This window comes from Aythya ferina, assembly GCF_964211825.1.
Source record: "Aythya ferina genome assembly, chromosome: 2".
In the NCBI taxonomy this organism is placed as follows: Eukaryota; Metazoa; Chordata; class Aves; order Anseriformes; family Anatidae; genus Aythya; species Aythya ferina.
The window spans coordinates 149,386,779-149,413,059 of NC_140297.1; the positions used below are offsets into that span (position 1 = coordinate 149,386,779).

A 26,281-nucleotide genomic window follows, 5' to 3' on the forward strand; every position below is an offset into this window, starting at 1 on the left:
TGTATCGCATATTTATTATGTATAAACATGTATAATTAATATCTATAGTGAAACAAAGAGCAAAGATACGTCTATACTAGCAAATTAGTATCAAGAGATATCAAGATATCAAGATATCAAAGTGTCAAGATATCAAGAGGGACCCTTTACTCAACACTTACGTCTGTATCTTAACCAGCTGATAGCACCAGGAGACCTAACTCCACACATGATGTCTGGGCCAGACCTGTGAAGGAAATGTTTCCTCGTGGCCAGCACTGGAGTTTGGACTCATCCTGATACTCCCCATTGAAGCATCCTCCCTGATCCGTGTCCATGTTCAGCCTGAGCTGAGTGTGGATTCACTATTCGACTTACTGAATTGGGAAAACAGACCTTTGGTCCTGTCCTCCAGCTCCCTGGTTAACATCTTAGGTTCCCTGAAGGCAACAAAACTCCCCATGCCAGCAAATAGCAGAGAAGATGTTGAAAAGTAAACAGAATCCAAATTGGATACTGGGAATTAGTGGAGAATCATATGTGACAATGAGATGAAGTCCTTTGTGTTACTTCAGGCAACAGAAACGCAATGGCTATGCCATGTGGCACTGCCAGGTGTGGTCTCCTGATCACAAATGCCCTAATTCTTTTAGATTTGTTGGAGGAAGTGAGTTGGAGAGACCCTGAAAGCTCACCTAGCAGGGCTACCCTCTAAGTTTGATAAGGTCACTCAGGGGTTCCTGTTGAATTTTGGAAGTTTTGAAAGATGGAGAATTCACAACCTCTCCAGGCACCCTGTCTGGGCACCTGGTCTTCCTCCTCTTTTGTAAGCCCAGACACCTTTGTGATCCTTCTCTCTCATTTCTCTCTAACTGGTGCATCACTCATTTTCTGTTCGGCTGCTCAGTAGACATGATTTCAACAGGTGCCCTACCACCACCGCTCTCAGTCATGTTGGTGTGAGACCTGGTCCTGATCTAAGGCTTAGTTTAAAACCCGATCAAATCTGGATTCCATTCAGATCTAGTGGTCTGGGTAATGGGCTCTATCTGTAGATACTGGTCTTGGGATTTCAACTTGGATTTTGAACCCGTGACCTAAACTTTTGTCAGAGAGGCATGGGAACAAGTTTTACAGCTTTGGAGACTCAGAGCAACTTCACAAGTGTCACAGCCATCACTGCATGTATTGTGTACAGATAGACAGATAGCTGAACGCAGTGTGTAATTCAGTGATGACTTTGCCCCGGTATGTGTGGGTGTGAAGATGCGTGGGCTCCCGGCTTGGTTTCAGGCCAATCTCTAATTAAAGAGTGAGAGATTAAGATGAAAGCAATTGTGCTCTTCCTTCTTTAGTCAGAATGACCTACTAGCATTAATTAAAACAATCTGCAGGCAAAAATAAATTTGGCTGCCAAAATTATGTGCTTCACATTAAATAAGTACATAGCTTGGTTTAAAGGGTGCTGAACTCCTAGAGGTTTCACAGAAACCAATCATACAGCTTTGGGCACTCTTGCTCGAATATTTCAAAACAAATCCTTTGCCTAAACCAGCTCCTTCATGTGCATTTCAGACAACCACATCTTTTTGTTCCAACTACATCATTTAAGAATGGGTACCTGCCAGCTTATCTTGGACAGAGCACACAGTGTGACCTGGAAAGGATAAAATATCACTGGGAACACTGGACACCTAAGTAGATTATTCATGTATCCTTTCTATAGTCTCTGATTACAATAGCCCCATAGCAACAGCGAGAAGGAGACACGCAGATCCTGCCCCGCTTCACTCTTTCTGGGTCTGAAAATTAAAGACTTTGATAAAAGTCAAATCCAGTATCATATGGTTCACTTCAGGGTTGGTATCTGCCTCTGATATTTTTAGGTTACTGAAATGTTGTCAAAGGAGGATCAGGCCTCTAAAATGCTGGGACATCCTATTATACCTGTGTGATACACAAATCCTACAAGCTCTCTGTTTTTCCCATTGTCCATTTATTCTGTCCTATCTTTACCAACTGTAGATGTCCAGATGCTACCACTGTGACATTGATACAAGCAGGGAGAAACAGGTCCCATTCTTCAAAAACACTATTTTCAGTGGAAATGAGATGTCAAAGTACCTGTGAGAATTTAGGTCTGAAAGATCTTTCCCCTCACGGTGTAGTGCATGCAGAAGAGGGAGGGGGCCAAACACGAAGAGCTCACAAGTCCATCTCCTTGACCCAGATTCTCTTCTCTCTGTTCTTATTTGTCAGGCCCTCTCATGTTACCATGTATCTATATCTTCTGTCATATGATTATAGGATTTTAGGGTAATTCAGGGTGAAAGGGACCTCAGGTGGTTTCTCATCTGACCCTCTGCTCAAAGCAGGGTCAGCCATGAGATCAGACCATGTTGTTCAGGGTTTTACCCAGTTTGGTCTTGGAAACCTCCAAGGACAGAGACTGTGCAACTGTCCTGAGATCCATGTCTAGCTCTGTAGGAACAGCATTTTCCCGATGGACACATCCACCTCATGAAGTCCTGTCTCTTCCCCAGCCATTCTCCTGTGCCATATCTCAGGAGGTGGTACTAACATAGACTGCAGTTAGTACCTTATCTCCTTCATGGGATAACGTAGGAGGTGACGATGCTGAGGCAGGAGCTCACAGACAGGGAAATCACTCCAACCTTCCCTTTTGATAGCATGATTTTTCTCAGGCTTGACTTAAATCATTAATTCACAGCCCACAGGTTGTTTGAAGAGCTGTAATAATGGGTTGAAAAGAAATTTCTATCCATTTTCTCTTGGCAGGACTGTCATGGCATGACACAACACCCTTCAAATTGGGGGAAAAAGTCAGGGAAAGATCAGGGACAATCTTTGGAACTAAATAAAGGCAATAAGTCTACCCAGAAGAAATCATGACAGAAAATAAAGATTCCTCCACATATGCAGACACAAAGAGGCCAATTTAGATTTAGTTTTTTAACGTGTCTTTATTGCTTAAGGACATTTGGCGAGATAGCCATAACATAAACCTCACGTCCAGCTTTACTTGGCAACATGTTTCCCAGCTGGAAAGAAAATAAATTGGATTTTTTTTCTTTGTGCTAATGCCACATATTTTGGATGCTATTTTGGAAACTAATCAAGAGGTGGCTGCTCAGCATGCTTCTTCATTCTTGATGGCTTTTTAGTGCAAAATAGCCAGCAGCAACTTTCTGAAATCCCCAGAGGTATCAGAACGGACAGCTTCAGTTAATGACTTCTTGTACAATTGCTGGAACTTCCCCTTTATTTCTGGCAGGTCGGTCTGAGGAGACACCAAGAATTTCTTTAGATGAGTGGGACGTGCTTTGTGCAATGTGCCCTGTTTCTACGAGGAACCCCAGGGTCTGACCCAAGGTCCACTGATGCCAGTGGGAGGAAAAGAGGAGAAAGCAGTAGGTCCAAAAACCTTGGACCCAGCTTAATAGTGGGACTTGAGGTAAGCCCATGTCAGATGGTGTGTGGTGAGGGGTACAGGCCTGAGTGGAGAGCCATGCTGGGGTGCCTGGGGGCATCTTTGCCTGGTGCTCAGCAGTGCTGTGTGGGCACAGCATTGGTGCCAGATCACTGCATACTCCTGAGGCCACTCTGCAGTGGCAAGAAGGAGTATCACTTCCAGGAGTATGTTCAAAAGACAGTTTTGTTCTACCCACCCACCATGGTAATTTTCTGGTTACTGCGTGGGGAGAATGAAAAGCCTTGTCTTGAGCTTTCCTGGGAAAAGGTACCCATGGCACAGCCCTGATCTTTATCACTGGTTTTGAAACATTCTCATAGTTAAACCACATCTTAACAAGAGACTACACTGGCGACTAATTTCTCACACTATTGATCACTGAAACGTAGGCTCTCCTCGTCCATGTGAACAACTTCTCTGTGTCAAGACTGGAACAGCTCTGAGGTTATACAATCTCAACAGCTTACATGGAAGGAAGAGTTAAAGGCTGTGTTTATGATCTCAAATGCCTTGTGCAGTTTTGTGCTTTTTAAGATTACAATTATCTCCTTTGGCTCTTAATTTTTCTTCCCTCCTTCCCATCTGTTTTTTCCCAGCTGGAATCGGAGAGAATTGGTGACATATGTTTATTAGAAACTGTCAATTTGGGAACTGCTGCTTTATCATTACATAACTAGGCATTTACTGTTACACATCTTACTGGGGCCAGACCTCCCCATGGACCAATTTTATTTAGGTACAGTTGACTCCACTTGAAATTTCCTGTATGCTTTCTGTTTTCTTTGTTTGTTTGTTTGTTTTGTTTTGTTTTGTTTTTGTTTTGTTTTGTTGTGTTTTGTTTTTGTTTCCCAAAACAGAATTAGATGCAATACCAAAATTAGAGTTGCCTAGGTACAAAAGCAGAGTGTGACCTCTGGTGTCATTGGTCTGGAAGGGGCTGGCTGAGCACACGATCTACCAGGGCTCAGTGTACCCTCTAAGTCTGTATTTCTCCCAGAGCTGATGGTATTACAGTATTGCAGGTCTCAGGGTGTCCTACCTCAGCCCTGGTCACAAGGATGCGAATTAAGGTCTCTTCATCAGTCCCAGTTCCCTTCATTGACTTGTGCAGAAGTGTAGCAAAGTAACCCGGGCAGTCTTTGGCGCAGCTGACTGGAAAACAGTAAGAAACCTCATTACACCTGCACATTTACACTTTGAAATACATCTTCAATGAGAAGGAAATAAATAAGAAAGAAAGAAAACTCTTTAGGATTTATGATCATGCAGAGCTGGTTGGGCTCTTGTTCTGTAACTGGCCCCTGACAGTATGTAAGGAGGTTTGGGGCTTGAATGGGGGAATACATTTCTCCACAGGGAAAGCATGTTACACGGTGTAATGATCAGCGCTGAATGTGCTGCCATTCCACAGTGAAAATGAAGTGGATGAGAACTAGCATTTGCCTATCTGGAGATCTCCTTGCCCATCTCTTCTCGGGATACTTGCTCACTCCGCAGCTCAGAGGGGAAGATTTGGGAGAGCCCAGATCCACACGGATAAAATCAATACCAGTAAGCTTACCAGAGGCAGGGTAGAGGTGTAAATACAGGTGACAGTCACCTCCAGTGCCAAACGGCTGCCAGGGACCCTGTATGTTTTGGTGGTAGCCTGGTAGCACCCCGCTGATGGTGCCCACGCATCAGCTGGAAGTTATCAGCAGATACAGCCTCAGGGGAAGCTTGAAGCTGCTCACCCTGTTTTAAAGGGCAAATAACGTAGCCTCGTGAAGAGGAGATGTGTCTGATATGTTTCATTTCTAAAACTAAGGGCTCCAAATCATTACTGAAACCTGGTTCTTCTTTTCCTAGAAGATGAGTCAGCTTCAGTTGAAGGCCATCTCAACAGCTGTCACCTATGTACAGAACCCCAGGAATGAGGGCAAGAACTAAAAATGAAAGCTCTCAACATTTTATTACCAAGAGTGAGGTAAGCCTTCTCCAGATCTCCAGATGTTTCACTTTTAATGGATTCTTCTATGTCTTTCCCACACACCTAGAGGGACAATAAAGAGTAGCCATCAGAGCTGCTGTCTGTACAAGCCATCCCACTGCCATAAAACCAGCATCAGCTTTAGGACACAATGGCAAAAGGCCAGTTCAGATCCTTTTGAGACTTTCCAAGGGTAAGGGAAAATCCTTTCTGGTGTAAGTGCTCACAGATCCGCTGGCACCAAGAAAAAAGGGACTACAAGGCTCGGTAAGGCACAGCAGTTAGATAACCTAAATCAAGCAAGTTGTATGCATACCCCAGGGCTTCTAGAACAAACAAGTTGCGGCTTCTTCTTGAGCAACCCCAAGCAAAAGAGAAACTCTCTGAGCTCCCTCTAACCCCTTTATCAAGCTCTGGCTGGCTTCCACACACAGAAGATAAATTTTGGAACTTTACCAGCTCTATGAAGTTTTGTTACTTCATTAGACTTCATTATTGTCTTTGGCTGCTCAGGGAAAGCTTACAGGCACTGCAGTTGTTCCCTAGTTATTGTATTATTCTGTAGGAAAGGGGAAAAACAGACTACTACTTTAAAACAGAGTTCATCCTGACCTTTGTGAATGTTACAAACCTCAAAACCTTTTACTTTGCTCTGTTTTGCTATCAGGATGGCCCTGCATGGCTTAAAACTCGGGTGGATTTTGTTCATGCCGAGGAGACCACAGGTACAAAGCAGCAACGGGTGCCTTGAGAGGTTCTGCAAGTGTCAGCCTGGTGTAGAGCCAGCCCTACTTATCTTAACCAAATGTGGAGAAGGACTCAAGTTCGTGTGGCTCTAATCTTGGCCCCCTTCTCCTTCAGATGCAGCCAGGCAGGATGTGGTGGTTTGGTTTGGGCAACCTGATCTGCTCGGCTTTATGAATCCAAAAGCCAAGGTAGCTTGGAACCCCCCGGGGTTTGCAGGACTACGAAGAACTACCAGTCAGTGACTGTTGTTCTCCTGCCAGCAGCAAACCAAAAGCTGGATTAAGCTGCAAACATTTTTCCAGCTAAGGGTTCCTTATTGTGCTGACACTGAAATATGGCTGCGATTGGAGGTTTTTACATCTCCCGTGCGCAGGGTTATGGTTTCCTGATGAACTCAGTCATCCTACGAAGCTCAGGACTAAGAGACAGAGGCTGGAGGTGTGGCCCTCTCCTGAGAATAAATGTCACTGCTGAGCTTCCACCTTTCTGCCAGGAGAAGGATCTCCCCTTGCATGGACTTTCACGGGTCATTTCCAGGCGAAAGGCATCAGTGGAGGTCAGCTCCAGGTCCAGTCATGAGTAAAATGTCCCTGGTGGGTGACACCAGACGTAGCAGCCGGATGGGATCCTGCTAGCCTAGTTTGCCTTTTGCTCGGAGATAGAGGAGAGCACAGCAAAGTCCTTGCAGCAGCTGTTTGCTCAGGGAGGGCAGGGAGGAAGAGGCTGGAGGTGTGCCTCTGCTCTGGCAGAAGGGCTGATGAGGAGTGCAAGGGGTTGGAAGAGGCACCCCCAGAGACACCAGGGTCTCAGGAGTAAGCCAGGGACTGACCTGGCACGCACTCACCAATCCATGTGCCTTCCCCACTGCCCCCAAAAGGTCAGACCGCTACAAATAAATGGGACAGCCAACATAAGGCCACCACCACTGTGTCAACTGTGTCCTGTGGTCTTCAGCAGAGGCACCACGATGTGGTGTCATGGCAATCAATGGGCTGGTCGGGTACGTGGGTTTGGTAGGGGAAGGTTAAACAGTCAATAGGAGTGTATGAAGCAGGGTGGCCACGATGAGAGACCCTGCCAGGCTCTGCTTTGGAGGAGAAGAAAAGATCAGAAAGGCAAAGTTCTGCTTCAGGGCAGGAGTTTAGGAACATCTCTCTTTGCCGGTCCTGCTGCAGGAGTGGGGACACCCACAGCCATGCAGTTGTGGAAAGGAAAGGACATCACAGTCTTTATTTGGCTGGATGTTGTGTGGGTTATAAAGGGGAGTGGGTTCTTCAATGGCAGAAGACACAGCTTTTATCCCTGATTTCTTTCAGGACCCAGTCATATAGAAATAGTTTTGGAGATTCATTTAAAAAGGGCAAATAAAGTATCACCTGCCCTACATGTTGTCATAGGGTCTGCAAACTACACATGGGGCCCTGTGCAGCCCACATCACAGAAGGGAATAACTCACCTTTTCATAGGCTTGAAAGGTTGCTCTCAGCTGACTGTAGCTTCTCTTTGCTAAGACCACATTGAAAGCCAGCTCCTCTGTTCCCCAGCGGCCTTCTCCTGCCTTAAAGATTGCGTATCAGTTTTTGAAGCACTTGTTTATTCACAGCAGAGACAAAAAGTCAGCTGGAGCCCTTGATTCACCACACTCCAGCACGTGCACCGCCCGCTTCAGCTCTGTACCCTGCCCTTGCCTCCATGCTCAGTGCATTTTGTTGCCTCCCAGGCAGCACATTGCTGAGCAGCACTGCACAAGGGGGCTTTTTCTGCAGTTTCACTTACTTTATACAGATCTGTGGCATCTTGCTCAGCGAGCTCTGTGTTGACCTGTTGGCTCTCATCCCGAGTTGCCTACGGAAGAGGATATTATAGTAGGAAAAAATACCAAGTGCTGATTACAGTCATAATGGGAAGGAAAGTGGCAATTTCGAAGCCCTCACGTTTATTCTGGTTATAGTTTTGCTGCCATCTGCTGACAGCAGCCTAGTAATGGGCCACTGTGGTGGCGCAGGATCCAACCGTCCAAGTTTACCCCAGACTTCAGAGGTGAAGCCTGAATATTCATCGAGGCAGGGTTTATCTCACAGTTTTATTTGCTCTGTGCTGAGGCCCTAAGGCCATTGCACATCTGATGCCTCAGGAGCAGGACAGGAATCTCAAGCATTAGGCTTTGCTGTTCAGCCTTGAGTCAAAAAAAAATCTATGGATAACATGCATTTGTCTCTCCTGAAAATATACCAGTGCTTTCCAGACTGGTGTATTTAGTGAATCTTTCCATTTCTGCTGTCTTCAGAGAAATCAGAATTTAAAAACTCACTTCTGATTTTATATAAACCTTGCTGTTATATTAAAAAGTTGTAAACGTAAAGGCTCTTATCCTGAAGAATGCTTTTGAGAATACCTTTTGCTTATTATAATAACTGTTATATTCATTATTATATTACTTATTACAGTCGCCTTATTCTAAATAGCAGATGATCCTTATTATGATAGAAAAAATGAAATCTCTCTCCCCAGCAGGTGCATAGTAGCAAGTTCCCAGCCTTACCTCCAGCACAGTGACCAACACCTTCCTCAGGGAGCCACTTGTGTCACTTTTCACATCAGACTCTAGATCCCGATCAAAGACTGTGGAGGAAAAGAAATCAAATCTGAGAGGGTTCACTCAATAATGAAGGCTCTAAATGAAGGTGTTTGAAAGGGAACACTACTCACGCCGCTTGTACGCCTCCTTTATGTTTATGATTTCCTAGGGAAATAAGAAACATAAATCAATAGGCAAACAAACAGACAAAGCAGCAGGTCAGTACCATGGCCTTGATGCTTCAGACGCTGCAGGTGTGGAGCTGGGAGAGGGCACAAAGAGCACAACTCGCCCTTTCCGCCAGGTTGGATGGCCATGCTACCAATAACAGCATTTGGACCACTGCCTGGTTGGTTTTGTTTGCATTCAGGGATGAGCTAAAGGGATTTTTGAAGAGGACTGTGCTCTTGTAAGTGGTGGGAACCTCAGCCAGAGCCATGCAGAAGGCTCTGACAGATACCTAAAGATAGGCTCCTGGGGACTTCTGCATCCCCAGTGCTGCCCTGCACCTCCACAGGAGATGTGTGTGGGATGTGTAGGGCTGAGGAAGGAATCTGAATTGCACAGCTCTTACTCTTGTCAGAGTTTTGGCCCTGGTGTGACAACCTTCAGGCTGCAGCAGACACAGGCCCACTCTTTGCCCTGCTACCTAAGGCACACCACATGTAAAATCCACCCGGGTGTCCCAACCTTGTTGCTTCGTGTGCAGAGAATCTCAATCAGCAGCGACTCATCTGTCCCAGCACCCTTCATTGCCTTCTGAAGCTCCCGGGCCTCATACTCGCAGGGAAGGTCCAGCAGAGCCAGCACAGCCTTCTCGAAATTGCCACTCAGGTCTCCCTTCAGCACCTCTGCCATGTCCTGCGAGGGTGGGTGGAAGGGTTAGTGCAAAAGCTGAGGAGGGATTAGAAGATTTATTTGGCTGGTTCAGAGAATTTCATGATTTCAAAGCTTTTTTCTGTACCAGAAAGTGACAAAAACACGAAAAATCCATGAAATACACAGGCTTTTTTTCATATTAAATACTCTAGATGTTTTAATAGTTTCATATTGAAATAATTTTTTCTCCCATCTTTAAATATTAGCCACTCATTTCAGTTTGAGCTCTTACTTGCTTAAATACATGTCAACTAGTGTTTTTAAAAGCTTAACAGGAGAGATTTCTCTGAAACACGATGCAGAAACCTTCTTTGAATGAGGTGCACCAGAATGGATCAAGCTTTTTCAAGTTCTCTTCCACTTCTGGTTAGAATTGACTTACTGGGAAAAGCAAAAAAAAAAAATCTATGAAGTGCTTTGCTTTCAAGCCATCAGATTTTTTTTTTCCACCAAAAAACAAACAAAGAAACAAGGAACCCCATAAAAAGAAAGAACAACAACAAGAAAAAACAAACAAACAAACAAACAAAAAAAAACCAAAAAAAAAAACCACCCTCTTTCTGATAGTATCTACTTAATTCAAAAATTAAGGTGACCCTGGAGAAGACTTGGCTACAGTGTACGTGTTGGCCAAGCACTCACGCTGAGAATGTCTATCAATGATTTATTTTAAGCCCTATCTGTGGCTGACGTTTCCTGCAGTACAGGAAGCATTTGACAACTTCGGAACAACAATAAAGAAGGCCAGCTTGAAATCTTTTGTTCCTAGGCATGCTCTTACACAATCACAGATGAAGACACGATCTCCAGAGGCTGGCACCAGTGCTGCAGCCAGTCCCAGGAGCAGGTGAGGGCAGTGGTACTTACGGCTCTGCTGCTGCTCTCCCAGATATCCAGGCTGCCCAGGCAGGTGGGAAGGTTTATTATGTGCTCATTTCACTGGGATGTCCCCTAGAATTTGCCCATTTCTACTGCCTATTTTTATTAATCCTCATTATAGAGCTAACTCAGCCAGGTGTATGCACCCAAACCCATGCTTGCTGTCTGGTTTACATATGAAAGGCTTTCTGTTTCTGCACTGCCTGTCTTATTATCAGTGATTAATGACTAAAGTAGAAGCAGACCTTAAGAAAATACCAATTTAATAATAAGCTCTGCAAGATTCAGCTATTCAGCTGTTCACCTAAATAATACACTGGAAGGTTTTATTTTTCTTACATACGAAATGACCAAGGCAGTCCATGCATCCTCCTCCAGAAACCAAGCGCTCCATGAGATTTCTCTGTTCTGCACTGTGCAGTTGATCTCAGCATGAGCATAAATCCATACTAAATCCACTCAACACAACAAAAATATAATGATGTAAGACCAAGTGGTTCCTCTGAATATGCACCTGGTCTGAGCGGGATTTGGAACTGAAGTTAGCTGCATTTGCCTGAAAGCTTTGGCTTCAGGCTTCCTTTTTTGAGATGCACCGAAGATGAACACAAGCTGAAATATTTTAAATTTTGGTAATGACTTATTTTCTAGCTCTCCCAGCTTTGCTTAAATTGCTCAGATCTGGTTAGGGCTGATTTCAAAAAGACTCTGAGGCCTAATGTTATTAAGATAATCAGTATTTTGGGAGATAATAGAAAATGCTGGATCAGAAACTAACGAAGTGACCTCCTTAAATCTGCTGGACCCTTGATATTTGAAAAGCAGAGCACTGTAGGCTACATTTCCCACAGGCAGGCTGTCTGAAACAAAGAGGCTGTTAATTTTGAAATACCTTGCCATACAGAGCATTGTACTTCTGTTTTATTTGTTGTCTCTGCTCCGCTGTTCGGCTTGACAAGACTTCGATAATTTTTTTTTCATCAGTTCCTGAAAAAGAAGGTTGGGCATAGGCTGCATTTAATCGGGAATCCAACGCAGAGGAAAGAAAACAGGACTGAGTGCTCTTGGCTCTAAAGAGAAACAAATCGATGTGCATACATCTACTGGTGCCAACTCTAGGATTTGTAAAAGTACATGAGATTCTTTTGACAAAACATGCATCTGCAGTTGGTTAAAATGTTCAAAACATAAAATACAAGTTCATTGCCTTGTGCAGCTGCTTATATGCTATAGGGAAGCTGAGTCTTCTGTTTCAGATCAGTCAATGCCCTAAAACCAGGGCACTGTCTGCACATAGGCTGATATCCGAATTTTTGCTGGCAGTGGCTGTTTGAGCAGTCCCTGCCCCTGTTTCTACCCCTTCCTGTGGTGCTTTACAGATGTGGCAATGGCCTGGGGACAAGTGGTAGGAGTAGGTGAGGATGTGTTCAAATCATTAACCCACTGCCTGAACAATGTCTCTACAAGAGATGGTGTCAGAAAGAGGAGTGGGAATCAGCCTTCATGGTCTGAACCTCTCTGCTGATGCTGTTTTGTTTGGCAAAAATAAGTGGGAGAATGCAGCCACTGTGAAGTGCAGGTGATGGGCACCACAGGGGCTGCGTCTCTGGGGAGCCTGTGGGGGAACCGACTGCAGACACCCTGCCACGAGAAACTCCTGGGGCAGCTTCGAGCTGAAACCTATGCAAGGATGGAAGTGGCTTGCTAAAGGCAATGACCTTGTTCTTGTGCTTTTCTTGCCCTAAGCCAATATAAACAGATGTTTGCACTGAACAAAGCTGCTGGGAGGCATCAGTCAATGTTTGTGGCTAATGGGACACGACCAAGGTGATGTTGTTTGGATGCACGAGTGACACAACAGAGGAGTTGTTGCATTAACACCTGTCCTGGTGCACTTCTATCTCAGGGCCAACGACTTGCCTTGGGCATTATTTCTTCAAGGCAGGTATTGAAATGGAAAATGTGCATCTGATCCTGCACGGGATGTGCACTGCCAAAATGTCCAGAGCGTATGAAGGCCTCCGGTGGCAGACGAAACACATCAAGCCGTATGCCAGCTCTGCTGATGTATGCATGTCATGCTGGTAAATATTGCCCCGAAATCTTACATCTGCTGCTTCCAGCTACTGGGCTTTGGATTGTGTTATGCCTTATTGCAGGCTCTTGGGAGCTAGGGCCTGCAAGGGTTTCTGAGGAGCTACCAGTACAAGCAACAAAAATACAAATGATGTTGGCATTCAATAGCAGTTGATGCGTTTTCCTCCCTGCATGCCATCACTGGGTACATTCAGACAAGTTTAGGGCACCTTGTCCAGTTCTTTTTGCTTGGAAGCAAGACAGAAGGCACGGTCCTATTTTAGAAGGAACAACACCTCTATCTGACAATGTGGGGCTAAACTTTTAGGGGGAGAGTCCTCAGGGGAACTGTCTTGAGTATGTCGATAGGACACTGTTCCTAAAATTCAGGCACTAGCTAATCCCGAGTGTCAGTGCTATACCAGGAAGAAAGGCTTAAATACATGTTTACTGTGCAAATGCCTGGTGTGGATTAATAACTTAATGCTCTCACATGCTGCTCAGCTGTTCTGCCTCTGCTGGACGTTGGCACCTCCGTGGATCTGAGGACCCGTGAGCGCTGGGCATTCCTGTTCACAGCAGCGCTTAAATTCAGCCAGTTTACTTTAAGACTCCCTTAGGAGATGGTGGTCGCCAGTACTTTTGGTTCAGTCACTGACACAGGTTGAGGAACATCCCTCCCATGTTCCTTTCAGCTGATGGAGCTGCAGTGGGCTCTGATGAGCATCTGGAGGTGGTCATGTTTTTAACCAGTCCCTGAAGACCCGGGAGAGGACATATACCCCTGCCCTTAATCTGGCCTGACTGGCTTGACCCCATGACTGTCATATCAGCCTTGACAGCTTCATGGCCCTATCCTAATCCTAATGTTTACCCTAATCCTCTGCAGCCGTGCAGTTAACACACCAGGTCTTACCAGTCTTTGAGGAACAAGCTGTCTTCCCTTCCCATTTATCTTAATCCTATTAAACTCCATGGGTGTGCATGTGCTTTGAGTCAGTAGGTGACAGAAAGGATAAAGATTAACTGAAAAAGGTTTAAACAATTGTTTTTGTGTGTGTGTATGCTGTTTATAATCTTGAATAGGAACCAAGAGTTTTCTTACCGGCTCCTTTGCAGGCACTGTGTATTTTCTTGGCATCTCGGTCTGCATCAAAGCCGTGATGGTGGTGGCGTTTTTCAGTTGACTGGGAAAACAGAGAGACAAAAGATACAAGAAAAATGGTTTTGCAGAAATTCAGGCCAGCTTCTCACCTGATCTTTAGTCACGTCGCCTAAACTGTAAATATCATGCTGGGCTTTTCGGAAACGCTGTATCTGTCACGAGGCCCCGAGGACTGGAGCAAAACCAGCTGTCCCCACGTGGCACGTGATGCTGATCCCGTGTAACTTTGCTCTGCCAGTTCTGGCTTGTTCAAATAATTTGAATGTAATGACTGTAGAGTGGAAAACTTTGTGCCAGATCAAATATGATTTGCCTGCACCACTTTAACAGCAGGCCAATATAAACGACTTATCTGGTGCGGGCAGAACCGTGCCCTTCCTCTGCAGGACGTTTGGGAGGGCTGAGAGCTGCCAGTCCCAATCAGCTGAATACAAACTGGTCCTGTGAGCCTTTCCTGCACCGATGCACTCAGGCAAATGAGATAACTGGAGATATATAACAGCAGAAAGATGGCACCCTTTTTTCTGTGTGTGTCAGTATTGTACATATGGTTACCTTGAGCTAGATCTATCGGGGATAATAACTCAAAGTCCACAGCCACAGCAGCAGTTTACAGCCTGACATATCAATGTAAACAGAAAACCACACTAATTCCTACTGATCTGATAAGCTGTGAATCAGAGGGGCTGCAGTGCTGGCACATCCTCTACCCGGCTGTTTCTCAGACAAGGGCAGAGGTATCTGCGAGCAGGAGGTCAGTGACATTTCCATCCCCCGTAGTATCACGAATCAGATCATTTGAATGTCTGGGAGCTAAAACAACACTGAAAAAGAGCTCCTAGGTTCCTAAATCAATTTGAACTATTTGCACACCGTCTGCCCTGGGGGTTTAAGCGTGCATTACGAGCGCTTTGGCATTTCCATTCAAATAGCAGCAGGGGGATCCGGCAGCTTGCTTTACACCAACTCTCTGCTGATGATGATGAAGGGTAGGCACCCAAAGGCATGGCACTGTGCTCTCCCTTAGGGCTACTTGAGGGCTATGCCACCCCAGGGCATGGCACAGGGCTCTTCAGCCCTTCCAAAAATGCCACCAAACAGCAGAAGAGCCTCCATGGCCGAGCTGCCTCCTTGTCCTAGGGGAGAGCACGGGCCAGAGGTGATTCCTGAAAAACACCACAGCCAGCATCGCTCTGCTGGGTTTTATCTCAAGGATCAACCCCCAGTCCCTGTGCTCCTTTACCTGTGTAATAGACTAAAGACCCTTTAAGCATCTTGGCTTTTCTAGCAGTTAATGGCTAGGGTGCAATTTACTGCTGCTGAGAGCTGCTGTGCTGCAGCCATCTCGCTCAGATTACCCTAACTGAAAGCTATTTTCACAGCAGCAATTAGCAAGGTACAACAACAGCAAAGCGAAAAGTTCTCTGGGTCTTATGGCACCTTCCTAACACCTTCGTGTCCTCTTCATTGTCACAAGCATCCCTAGTAAACCTGTGTCCTGCTGTATGCTCCGGGCACACCCGTACTTCTTTAAACCTTTCGAGCAAGGTGGAAATAGATGCATGTAAATTGTATTTTTCTAGGGAGAGATTTTATTTCATAGATTTCCAATCTCTCAAGGACTTTTCCAAGAAAATGAAAGGGAAAAGCACAAAGTTAGAAAACAAATGGAGGGATCCCTGTCTGTCCAAAATGAATGGCCTGAATTGCTTCCCTGTTTTTCTAGTGTGACGGGGTGGTTGTGCTTCTTTGATGGAGTCATGTACAAGAGAGGTTTTGTACAATATGCTTGGAAATTCAGCTCTAGTTTCTTTCTCCTTTTCTGATGGATATGTTACACCCTCATTTTCCTTCCCCCCTTGGTAACAGGCAGGTTTACCAGAATAAAATCCACCTTTGTTCCCTGCAACCCCAGAACAAACAACGGTGGCTAGCCAGCCTCAGGGATGAGACTGGGGACCAGAACAACGGCATCCTACATCCCAACAGGAATCCATGCTGGATATACAGCCCTGGGATAAAAATACCACACACACAGTGGGTCTCTCTGCTGCTTGGGTGCTCCTCACCCTGTGGTGGGTTCAATGAGCATCGCACGCAGTATCCAAGGGGATGCTCTGCTGCCCATTCAACCAAGCATGCCCCACAGAGAGCCTTCCCTTCTCCCCAACACTACGTTTATCATGCCAAGTGTTTTCAGCTCTTCAGTCCATACCTTGATATATGCTTGTTGGGATTGTCAGTTACCACTGTGTGAGGTAGTGCACTAATTATTTCTTCCGTCTGCATATTGGGGCAATCCCAACAGGCACTGAAAGCTGGAGAGATAATGTCCCTGTTCTTATATTCTGGAGCACAAAATACAGAGAAAGTCGCTAGCTTTGACCACTCTGCTCTATCCAAGTGCTATTTGAATGGTAGCCCCCAGCTTCATACCAGTCAGGAGTCCTGAGCTGTTGCTCCAGATTTGCTTCCTCCAGACCTGGGAGAGAAGATGTGCTGGGGAAAAGTGAGAAGACGGCAGCTGTGTCAATTTGCTCTACCTTTCCAGCCATCTCTCAAGGACTGAAACACCTACACTGAGGCCCAAAGGGCTTCCAAAGGGTTACAAAGCTGTTTTGTGCTTTGCTCTGCCTCACCCTCCAGCAGCACTGGGCTGTGGGCATCGCTCCTGTCGCACCGGTGCTGCTGCCACCATGGCTCCCACTGCCCCAGCCCCATCAGAGAGGCACCCGGTCCTGCTAATGCCATCCCAGCACCTTGGGAGCGTGGTTTGCTATCCTGTACCTCGATGGCTCTTGGGCTAAACTCAGATTTTAGTGGGTCCCTAACCTCTCCGTGCCACTTGTCATCGTAGAGGTTGGGTCTGCGTGTAGCACGGGTGCTCCAGGTAGGAGAGTGGTAGCAACTGCTACTGAAATAACACCGTGGATTTATGAGGATTCATAAAGACATAAAGAAAACTAGTTCTCAAAGGAAGAGAAGGAAGGCTGGCTTCTCAATGACGGTCAGGATACGCTTGTTCTAAAGCAGCACAGGAATCTTTTGAGTCAGCTGTGCTGAAGCCTCCATCTTCAAATAAATCCCTGTAAAACATTAACTGATGAGTCTGGGGGATGCCGTTCATATAGTGCCGTGAGTAACACCAGCATCAAAGCTGTGTAGATAAAAACTCTGATACGCGGGGTAGGGAACTGTCAAGGGCAACTCCTGAGTCACCCGGAAAGCTCTGCTTAAAATCCACTCTCTGACGGTCCCAGCCTTGATCTTGCCCATGGACATGGCCCACTGACTTTTTTATTTTTTCATTTTTTTGAACAGTATTCCTTAGTTTAAGCAGATTTTGCCTCACTCGCATGTATCTTTAGACAACAGCCATTTTCCCTTGCAGCTTTGGCTAACAGATGTATTTCCATCAAACTGGAATGATGATTGCTTGTTTAAAATTAACACTTTTAACTTGTAAAGCACACTGAGTAGTTTTTCCTAGAGTAACTTATACTTCAAGGAGGTGGAAGATGAGTTTATAGCTGAAGGTGGTTGGCAATGTTTAGAGAAGCATTTGGAGACTTTTCTGTGATTTGTCAGCATGTGGAGGAGCTCTCGTGGTGCACAAATAAACAGGTTAGCAAAAAGGTCAGCGAAAGCAAGAAAGAGGGGAAAAATAAGATCTCTGGTGGATTGAAGGCATCAGCTGTTAGAATTGGAGAGAAGTAGCAATACGCTGTGAAGATGTCAGAAGACAAAAGCTAAGAGCTTCCTTATACATGCTGCTAGCCTGTCAGAAGACAAAAGCAGCAGGAACACTGCGGTGAGCGTGCCAGGTAGCTTCCTGTATTGCAAAACAGAGACAAAGTACTCCACCTGAAAATAGCTGATAATACAGCTCAGCAACCACAGGTATTTTTCCACCCCCATCCCCTGAAGCAGATGCATGACCATGCTCGAGAACAGAGGTTTTGGTCGAGGTGCAGAGTTAATAGGTGTGGGCAGAGCTCTGATAGGGGCCAGGCTGACCCAGGGATGTCGGGTCTTCCTTTTTGCCAGGTCCATTTCTGTGATTTATTTGGTGGATGTCTTATTTCAAGCTTATATTTGGTTGCTGCAACCCATTTTTCTTTGGAAAATAGAAATAAAAATGTAAAGTGGCAGCCCGCAGCAAGGGCAGGCTGACCCAGCCATGCTCTTTACAGCACTGAGTGTTGTCTGCAATAAAATTTAGGGCAGTCTTCAGCTGCCTGGTGCCATTAGAGCTGCCCCTGGGTCAGCTGCCTGCTGCCAGTGGGAAGTGCATGGTCTCCTGTGTCACCTGCATCTCCCAACCTGGTGCGGAGATCTCAAGAGTCTGAGGGCATCTGCAGCGGTTACTGGAGATGGGCACGGCATCAAGCCCCAGTTATTCTACCCGTCCTGTTATTCTTCACATACATTTAATTATGAACACAAAAATGTGTTGGAGAAAACCAAGGTTTGAATAAGAATGACAGAAACCAGTTCCACATGCAACAACCTGAGCTTGCCTCCCAACAGCCTGCTTTCCCCCAGATTCACGTCTCCTGCCTTCGGTCTGGTTTCAGTGCCTGTCCTGACACAGGACACGCATCAGGCTTTGGCTTATGGAGCTTCTCATGTAGCTTCTCTCTCTTTTTTTTTTTTTTTTTTTAATTTCACAGCACCTAATAGTCTTGAGACTAATACCCTGCTGGTAAATTCAGCTAAAACATTTCCAGTGGGTACGCATATTTTTAGCCAAGTGTCCTAGTTTTGGCTGGAATACAGCTGATTGTTTTCCTAGCACCCTATATGGTGCTGCATTTTGGATTTGTGACCAAAGCAGTGCTGACAACACCCTGATGCATTAGCTGTTACATGACAGCACTCACCCAGAACCAAGGACTCCCCAGCTCCTCGTGCTGCCCTGCCAGCGAGGGGCTGGGGGTGCCCCAGGAGCTGGAGGGGACACAGCCAGGACAGCTGGCCCCAAATGCCCAAAGGGACGTCCCACACCACCCACACCACGGGGTGTCATGCTCAGCAGTAAAACTGGGGGGAATTGACCTGGGGCTGCCATTGCTGGACATCAGCCAGCTGGTGGTAGTAGCCAAAACAATTGGAAACCCACCACAAATCACGAACTGGAACCTGCTGGGATTTCTCATTTCTCCCCCTGCACCGTCACTGACCCACCAGCTCCAAGACCTTCAGGGAGCCTCTCCTCCAGCCAACATCTCCAGTTCCCCTCCAGCTCAGCGCTGAGAGAGCTGTCAGGACTGCTGTGGAGAGAGCTGCTCTTGCTGTAGGCAGTGGGTAAGTTAGCTGACATCTCAAGGTTCCCTTCCAACCCCCTGCTCCATGAATTTCTGTTTCCCTCTTCTGTGTGGGGAGGAAAATGTGTCATCTCTGTCTGCCAAGGAGTGCCCCAAAGCATCTAGCCACCTTGTTAGCACGACGGCAGGGCTGGGGTGTTTATCTCATCAGTTCAATCATACCCAATATTTTACGACCACGGAAGACAGCTTTTGGCAAATCACCACCTACATGATCAATTTTTTATCAACGCGCACATACTTAAGATTAATTATTTATCCTTGCAGAAGCCTTTAATGGGCTGTAACTCAACTGGAATCTGAGGTTAACTAGACTGACATACTGGAGAGGAAAAAAAAAAAGATACTTTGTCTTCGAACTTGTGGTTCTAGCCCTCCACTAAATCACGCATTACAGGATAACCCCCTGTGAGCAGAACCAGCCCTTATCTGAAGGGATAGTCCTAGCGGCCCAGTTCTCATCGCTCATTTCCAAACACTTCCTTGTGTTAAGAATAAAACACGAGAAATAAACATGGGAGAAGGCTGCTGGGTTTGGGTCCCGATTTACTTCGAAAAGCAGACTGCAAACACGCTGCTATGTTTGTGGTTCATCACTGGGCTGCTTTACTAGAACGGGCATTTACAGTCACAAATATTTTTTCACCTCACTGTCAGGTTACCTTAGGCCCCTTGGGACTGCCTCAGTTTTTTGGATCAGAGCAGGAGGTATGAGCTAACAGGAACAGCCACAGCCTCCACCACCGTACGAGGTATATTCCTCTTCTGTATTAATGTTGCCTTATTTTAAGCCCATCCACTCCTACTAGCAAATATATCCTCCTGCTTTTGTCAGCCAAAAACGCAGTTGGGACTGGAGTGAACATCAGCAAAGGGAGGAGGAAAAGTCTGGCAGATATTCCTGGGGGACGAAAGGGTGAGTTGCTCAGAGAGCTCCAGACCATCAGTCAGAAGGGGCAGAGACCCCATTTCATTTCAGTGCACAGGCCATAAGACAAACCTCCACATACTAGAAAAGCTCAATATAGAGGAGAAACAAAAAACAACAGAGATCAGTGACTAGAAGTCAAGGTCATGCCTCATCTAACTGGGAAAGGTTGTTCCCAGATGAGGATATTTAGTCATTACTGGGCAGTGGGTTCCCCACTTCTCATTATTCTTCTATCAGCATAAGATGTTCTTCTGCAAGCTCTTCTTCAGTAAAATTCAAAGAGTTGGGCTCCACGATTCAGGTAGGAATTTTTGTAAACTGTACAGGTTTTAACACCGAGGTCAGGGTAGATGGTAGGCAATATTTGAAAACAAACAGAGGCCAGCAGCTGCGGCATGCTGGCAATAGGGCAGTATCAACAAGCACCAGGGTTTGTGCTGCGGTAATAAAAAGGTGGGGTTGATAAACATCTGTAATCAGAGGGAAGGCTCGGTCCTGTTGTTCAAGGACTGCTGCTCTTGCTCCTCGCTTCGGACGTTTCTGTGCTGTAGTGCTGCTCAAAGGGATGGGTTCTTGGGGAATGTGAGGAGATCAAGCACAGGGAGGGACAAGCTTACACCAACCAGACGTATGTCAACGGGGAAGCCCTACCTTAAGGACTACACGTGTCCTTTTGACCTCGAGCTTTCTTCCTCTGCTGTTTTGCAAAGCATACCCGGCATTTTTGTTTGCTTGAGCAATTTTCTCGGCCAACCACAATGTTGGCAGCTGGAAAATTGCCACCTGCCTCCTTGGCTGCACAGAGAACTGCACCAGCCTACCTGCATGCCATCTGCCAGGCACGCTGCCGCTCTCCAAAATCCCCACGGCTGGTTTAGGCTTCACAGCTGTTGGCAGCAGCACATGCCTAGGCTAGCTTCGTGCTGCTAGTTCGCTGCTATTAGCTAGAAAACAGTTTCTGTATGAAGTGTGAACGGGGCAATGCCATGCAAGGCATGTAGACCGGACTTCCTTACCCAAAAGACTTGCAGTGACTCATTGAATCCTTCCAAATCACCTTATTTCCTACATCTGAGACTAAAAATACAGAGATAACAAGATCCTACTAGAATTAGTTGCATTTTTTTTTCCCTGTTATAAACAAGTGGCATCAGTGCCGCTAATTGCTCTGACAGCTATTTAAACTGCAAAGTTTAGACAAGCTCTCTCCTGCAATGCCTCTCCTGTTTCTACGCAGCTGTTAATACATCATCTCAAAAGGGCCTCTGGATAATTTTTAACAGCTTAATACCTTCATACTCATTGCCATGAGAGATAAATCCATAATTAAGAGAAAAAAAATGTTTTTGTGGGTATCTCTCATGGCAGAATTTTGCATTGTCTGGTTTTAATGTGTCCAAAGCCTTTTGGGTCTGGTGGAGATCCTTAAAGCAGATTACTTTCGAAATCAGAGTTAGTTATTAGGGTACTTTTTCAGCTGAGGTCCCAAATCTCTGACTTGCATACTCATACAGAGCATGAGATCAAGTGTTATTATGTCTCATTTAAACTTTTCCACTCTTCTCATTACCTCAGCTGAGACTTGTAATGAGTTCTGGTAAATTGATAGAACTGAAGTTAATTCTTCTGTGTGCCAGCAAAAAGGCTAACATCACTTAGGTATATCTATGCTGGGCTGAAAGACATGGTCATGGTCTTTGGGAATGTCACACCAACTCATCTGTACTTTCTAAATCTGAACTATTTAAAAGGAGAAGAACTGGAGGGAAACAGCATCCCATCAGGGAAGACCAAGGATTGCATGCCTCTTCCCTTGGTCCCTAATGCTTCACTTTTTTAAAACACTTCCCTGCAAGATGCATTATTGCAAACCATCTATGTATTTATAGGTACATATATGGGGTGTTACTGTTCAGGCATTGCATGTTCAGTGTCTGACAAACCACCCGTATTGGCTGAACTTGGAGGTTTCTGTGTCTAACTCCCTTGACCTCACAGGGTGGAGGAAGTCTCAGGATGCTCCCAGGTCAGCTGAATCACCCAGGTAGGACATACTAAAAACGTGAATACCAAAAAAAGCGTTAAGAGTCCAGCTATTTGAAATCTTTTTAACAAAACTAATCACCCTTTGATACCTCAGAGAGTTTGGTTTTGTTTGAATGCTTTTCCATAAATGAATCATTAATTTTTCATTAATAATAATAATCATTAATTAATGCTTTATGCTTGTTAACACCTACATCAGCTGCACTCACAGCGCAGCATCAGACCTAAAAGGAACAGCAAATGTCCTGGGTAGATGGGGACCGTGGAAATGAAAAGAATCAGCCATGGTTCTTCCCCAGTGCTGTGTGGTTGAACAAGAAGGTATTTCTGTCTTCTGCTGAACATGGGCTAAGGGCCAGGGTCTGAACAAGAATCTATTGTCACTGAATCCTGGTCTGCCAGGGGAAGTAACAAGTAGCTACTGTTGAGCTTTGTGATGAGATGATCAAATCATGCTGCAGTAACACTTGTACTAATGAGACATTTCTATCCCTGTAAGCCACACAAAAGTCCTTGTGATATTTGTGAGCTTGTCCTCAAGAGGATCCATCAGGCAAATCTGATCTTCAGGTTATACTTACTTTTTTACCTTCCAGTTCTCAAAGCAACTGGCCCACAGCAACCTGCTGCGTCCTTCTTATGTTACAGAGTCCTGCCTGGCAAAACGTTTGGGCTGCTTTACAATGAGAGGGTGAAACTCAAGGGACTCCCAAAGAATCTCAAAAAAAAGGTAAATTAACAACAAAGCACTCGTCCATCCTCAACTCAAGTCACAAACATCATATAAAACAACAGAATAATGCATATAGGATCTTGGATTCTTCAGAGACAGAAGGTTAAAAATCAGCTAAACAATTTCACAAAAGACAAAATCCATCAAAGTTTTCAAGCCATTGTATCATGAAAACAATTGCTGCTATTCCCAAAGTGTCCCCAAAGCACCTTGCTTACAGCAGAGCCGCTACCCAGATTTTCAGGTGCATTGATTCTACTTGTGGTGATTTTGAAGAAGAGCAGAGGTGCAGGTAAGCGTGAAGATGCAAGGCTACAAATGGAGAAAATAATTAAAGACATTAAATCTCTAGGGATGAGCAGTCAAGAACTTCGGCTGGTTGTAGACAGAGGGACCAGACCCAAGTCAGACAGTGAAAAATGGGTGCAAATGTGCAGGTTTGGAGCTCTAATGTTGCATCAGGTGCAGCTCTTAAACAAGAGCTCAGATTCAAACAGAAAGCTACTCCTTAGACTGGTTGGAAATTTTTTGTTGAAAGCATATTTTTCAGTAAAATTTGTAACTTTTGTTCAAATGAACATGCTTAGGAACATATTCATTCTGATGAAAGCTTAATTTTCAATATGAGAAATTCTGATGTAGCTAAAAATTCCCATTTTAACTTCCAAGTGATGTCACCTTTCTTTTTCCTACAAACATTGTTCCTTTGAACAATGCTTAGTTGTCAGTGAAAATTTCATTTAATAACACTTTTTTTATTTTATTTTTTTTTTAAGTTTTAAAGCTAAATCCATCTAACCAGAACAAAATACCTCAGTTGACATGGATGATTCATTTTCTGTTTCTTCCAGTAAAATTTGGGCCAGTTCAAGAAATTTCATTTCTGAAACTTCAAAGCAGACAACATTTTGGAATGATGCAGAATTCAACAGATTGAAACAACCCAGTGTTATCCAGCTTTACTAGTGCCAATCTACGAAAGAGAAGTCACCTTTGTGCACTGCAGTGCCTCCCAAAGCCACCATAAACCACTGCAACGTGCTGTAACACCACAGTGCCCCTTTCAGTCTTCAGAAAAAGAGTGCTTACTGGCTTGTCTGCTGACAAATTGGTAGTCCCTACCGTTGGTTTCCGTACATCGTCTGGGAGGTTGTAAGACTTGCTCTGGAGGTTTAAAAAACACAATGCATAAGACACTCGTAAACCTGTGGTTGCGAAATACGAAATTAGGAGAAAGAACAAACTAGAGCTGAACACCTCTGTTAAGAACTGAGCATTTTCAGGCTGTTCTAGAAGTGGTTCTCTGATGCAGGTTCAGGCACTTGTCCAAGACTGCCTGTAATTTTTGTGGGGACAAACACAGAATGAAGATAAGGGAGCTACAATTCAGAAATATTCAGAAATGTGTGAATACAATTCACAAATAGTTGTGCCCACAGCAGAACTTCAGCATACTGCATGTCCATCCAGGCCACCTAGTCCAGCACGGAGCTCGTACAACTGCTAAGCCTGCCTGAGAGGCAGTGCTGTGGTCTCTCACCACAGATAGACCTCAACTGGCTACGTTAAATCTAAATTAAATACACTTGTTCTACACTGCAAGGCTCTCCAGGGTCAGAACCCTCAGCAGATGCCTGCTGACAGCCCTGTGGTACATATGGTGAGAAGATGGGAGCATCTACCCTTCACAGAGAGACAGCAAGCTCCTTGGCTTAGCAGCTGGAGCTTTGCACAAAAGCTTTGGGCTTTCTCGCTTGGTCTGGCAGAGAAAAAGTCCCGAAGAGCTGGTCCAAAAGCAGCAGATTCTCTGCATCTCTCAGGGCTTTGCTGAAACTGAACTGAAGAAATAGTGGCGTAATAAAACAACGCAAATTCTAGAGAAACTACAGTAACGTTAACCCCTATCAGCAAACAGGCTGGCTTCTATTGATACATACTGTTGATAGCTGGCAATCAAGATTGACGCACAGCTGAATAAATATTGTCATGCATCCACGAGTTCTAAAAGTGAAGGTAAAAACTCCCAACTTCATCAGTGAAAGCTACCTCATTTTCAGAAGTGCTGATCATTTACAGCTACCACCCAAACTTGTGACAGTCAGGCTGTTTTGAGGTCAAATATCTTTACACACACTTAGATATTTACTATTAAGCACTGAAACGTTGGCCAGAATTGCTCCAGTCAAAACTTACATGGTAATTCAACGTAGCAAATTCTGACACTTGAATTTTGACCAGACCCATCTTCAAGCACCACACTTTGAGATTAATCCTATCCCTCCTATTCAGTGAGGAACTTGGCTGAATTTTGCAAGTGCTGGCCTCTGGAACAGGAAGCTTTTCACAGATCTTTAGGGAATTATTTTTGTTCCAATGCAAATTTGCTAATCTAACTAAAATTAGTTGCCCCATGACAACTGATGCATCATTTCTTTTTCTCAAAATTAAAGTGCTCCCCCTTTTAACTATGCCATTAATGTTAGAACACGCAGGACCTGTGTGCTACAGTAATAGTTTTATAATTCACGTAATCCAATGAACTGGATGTTACAAGCTGTGTACACACAAATTGCCCGCCCACACTTAAAATAGACTTTGAGTTTAAAACTTCATTTGCAGCTATATTCATGTCATTGGAAGAGAAAACAGACAAAAATAAAACCACAAAATTGTTGCATTCTTGACAATGCAAATTAAAGAGCTACTTACATGCGAGCTGCCCATTTTTGCTTAGCCTGGGTGTGGAAGCCTGAATTCTTCTGCTCTTCAATAAACCAAGCATTCAGATGGAACTGTCAACTCTTACGAGAGCTGCTAGGTCCTACCCAGCCCAGGGTTAATCAGTAACTTCTGACATATTCCAATTTCAGTCATTTCAAGGTGGGGTGTATTCCATCATTACACGGTGCCTTTATCATCCCTGCAATTTAATAGCACATCCTGTTGGGTCATGAAGACGGCTTTTTTTTTTTTTTTTTTTTTTTTTTTCTCCAGGGAAAATCAGGATTTCGTAATATAAGCGTATATATACCCTTTTACCTCATTCTCATTACAATGATTTTAAATGTATAACTACGGTAGTGTCTAATGTGCACTTTCAAATATTTTAGAAGGCAGGATGCCTGCCTTGAAGAGTTTGCAGTGGTTCTTATAGGTCTTGGTGGTATTTGACATGTCATTGAGGACCCTCAGCTCCCACAAAATATTTCAAACAGTATCTCGCTGCTTGTATGGGGTTTATGTGGCAAGGCTTTGGTACTGGGGAGAGGGGGCTGCAGGGGTGGCCTCTGTAAGAAGAGACCAGAGGTTGTCCCTGCAGTGGACAGAGCCAGTTCCAGCTAGCTTTGAAATGATGGCCAGAGCTGGGCCAGTCCGTGATGCTGGTGGCATCTCTGTGACACGTATTTAAGAAAGGGTAAAAAAACACTGCACAGCAGCTGTGTGAGAGAGAAAAATGAGAGAAGCAGCCCTGCAGCCCC

The 26,281-nt window shown here is 44.9% G+C and overlaps 1 protein-coding gene and 1 long non-coding RNA gene across 3 annotated transcripts; one reads left to right on the forward strand and one right to left on the reverse strand.

Annotated features, from left to right (window-relative positions):
• Positions 1–2,943: 2,943 nt before the first annotated feature.
• ANXA13 (annexin A13) lies at positions 2,944–25,782 on the reverse strand. 2 transcript variants are annotated; one of them, XM_084507737.1, is made up of 12 exons: positions 25,512–25,782; positions 23,892–23,966; positions 13,706–13,787; positions 11,417–11,511; positions 9,457–9,627; positions 8,898–8,931; positions 8,731–8,810; positions 7,965–8,033; positions 7,645–7,746; positions 5,429–5,504; positions 4,512–4,624; positions 2,944–3,280 (listed from the first exon to the last, which is right to left on the reverse strand). In XM_084507737.1, exons 1-12 carry the CDS (start codon positions 25,524–25,526, stop codon positions 3,161–3,163), a joined length of 1,032 nt encoding a protein of 343 aa, XP_084363863.1. In that variant the 5' UTR covers positions 25,527–25,782; the 3' UTR covers positions 2,944–3,160. The 2 variants fall into 2 exon arrangements, with proteins under 2 accessions (XP_084363863.1, XP_084363864.1); XM_084507738.1 differs by lacking the exon at positions 23,892–23,966 and having other exon boundaries at positions 25,512–25,648.
• On the forward strand, positions 13,806–24,975 carry LOC311430844. Its single transcript, XR_014689059.1, has 4 exons — positions 13,806–20,324; positions 21,913–22,067; positions 22,718–22,799; positions 23,654–24,975. It is a non-coding gene; the product is annotated as an uncharacterized lncRNA (long non-coding RNA).
• Positions 25,783–26,281: the final 499 nt, after the last annotated feature.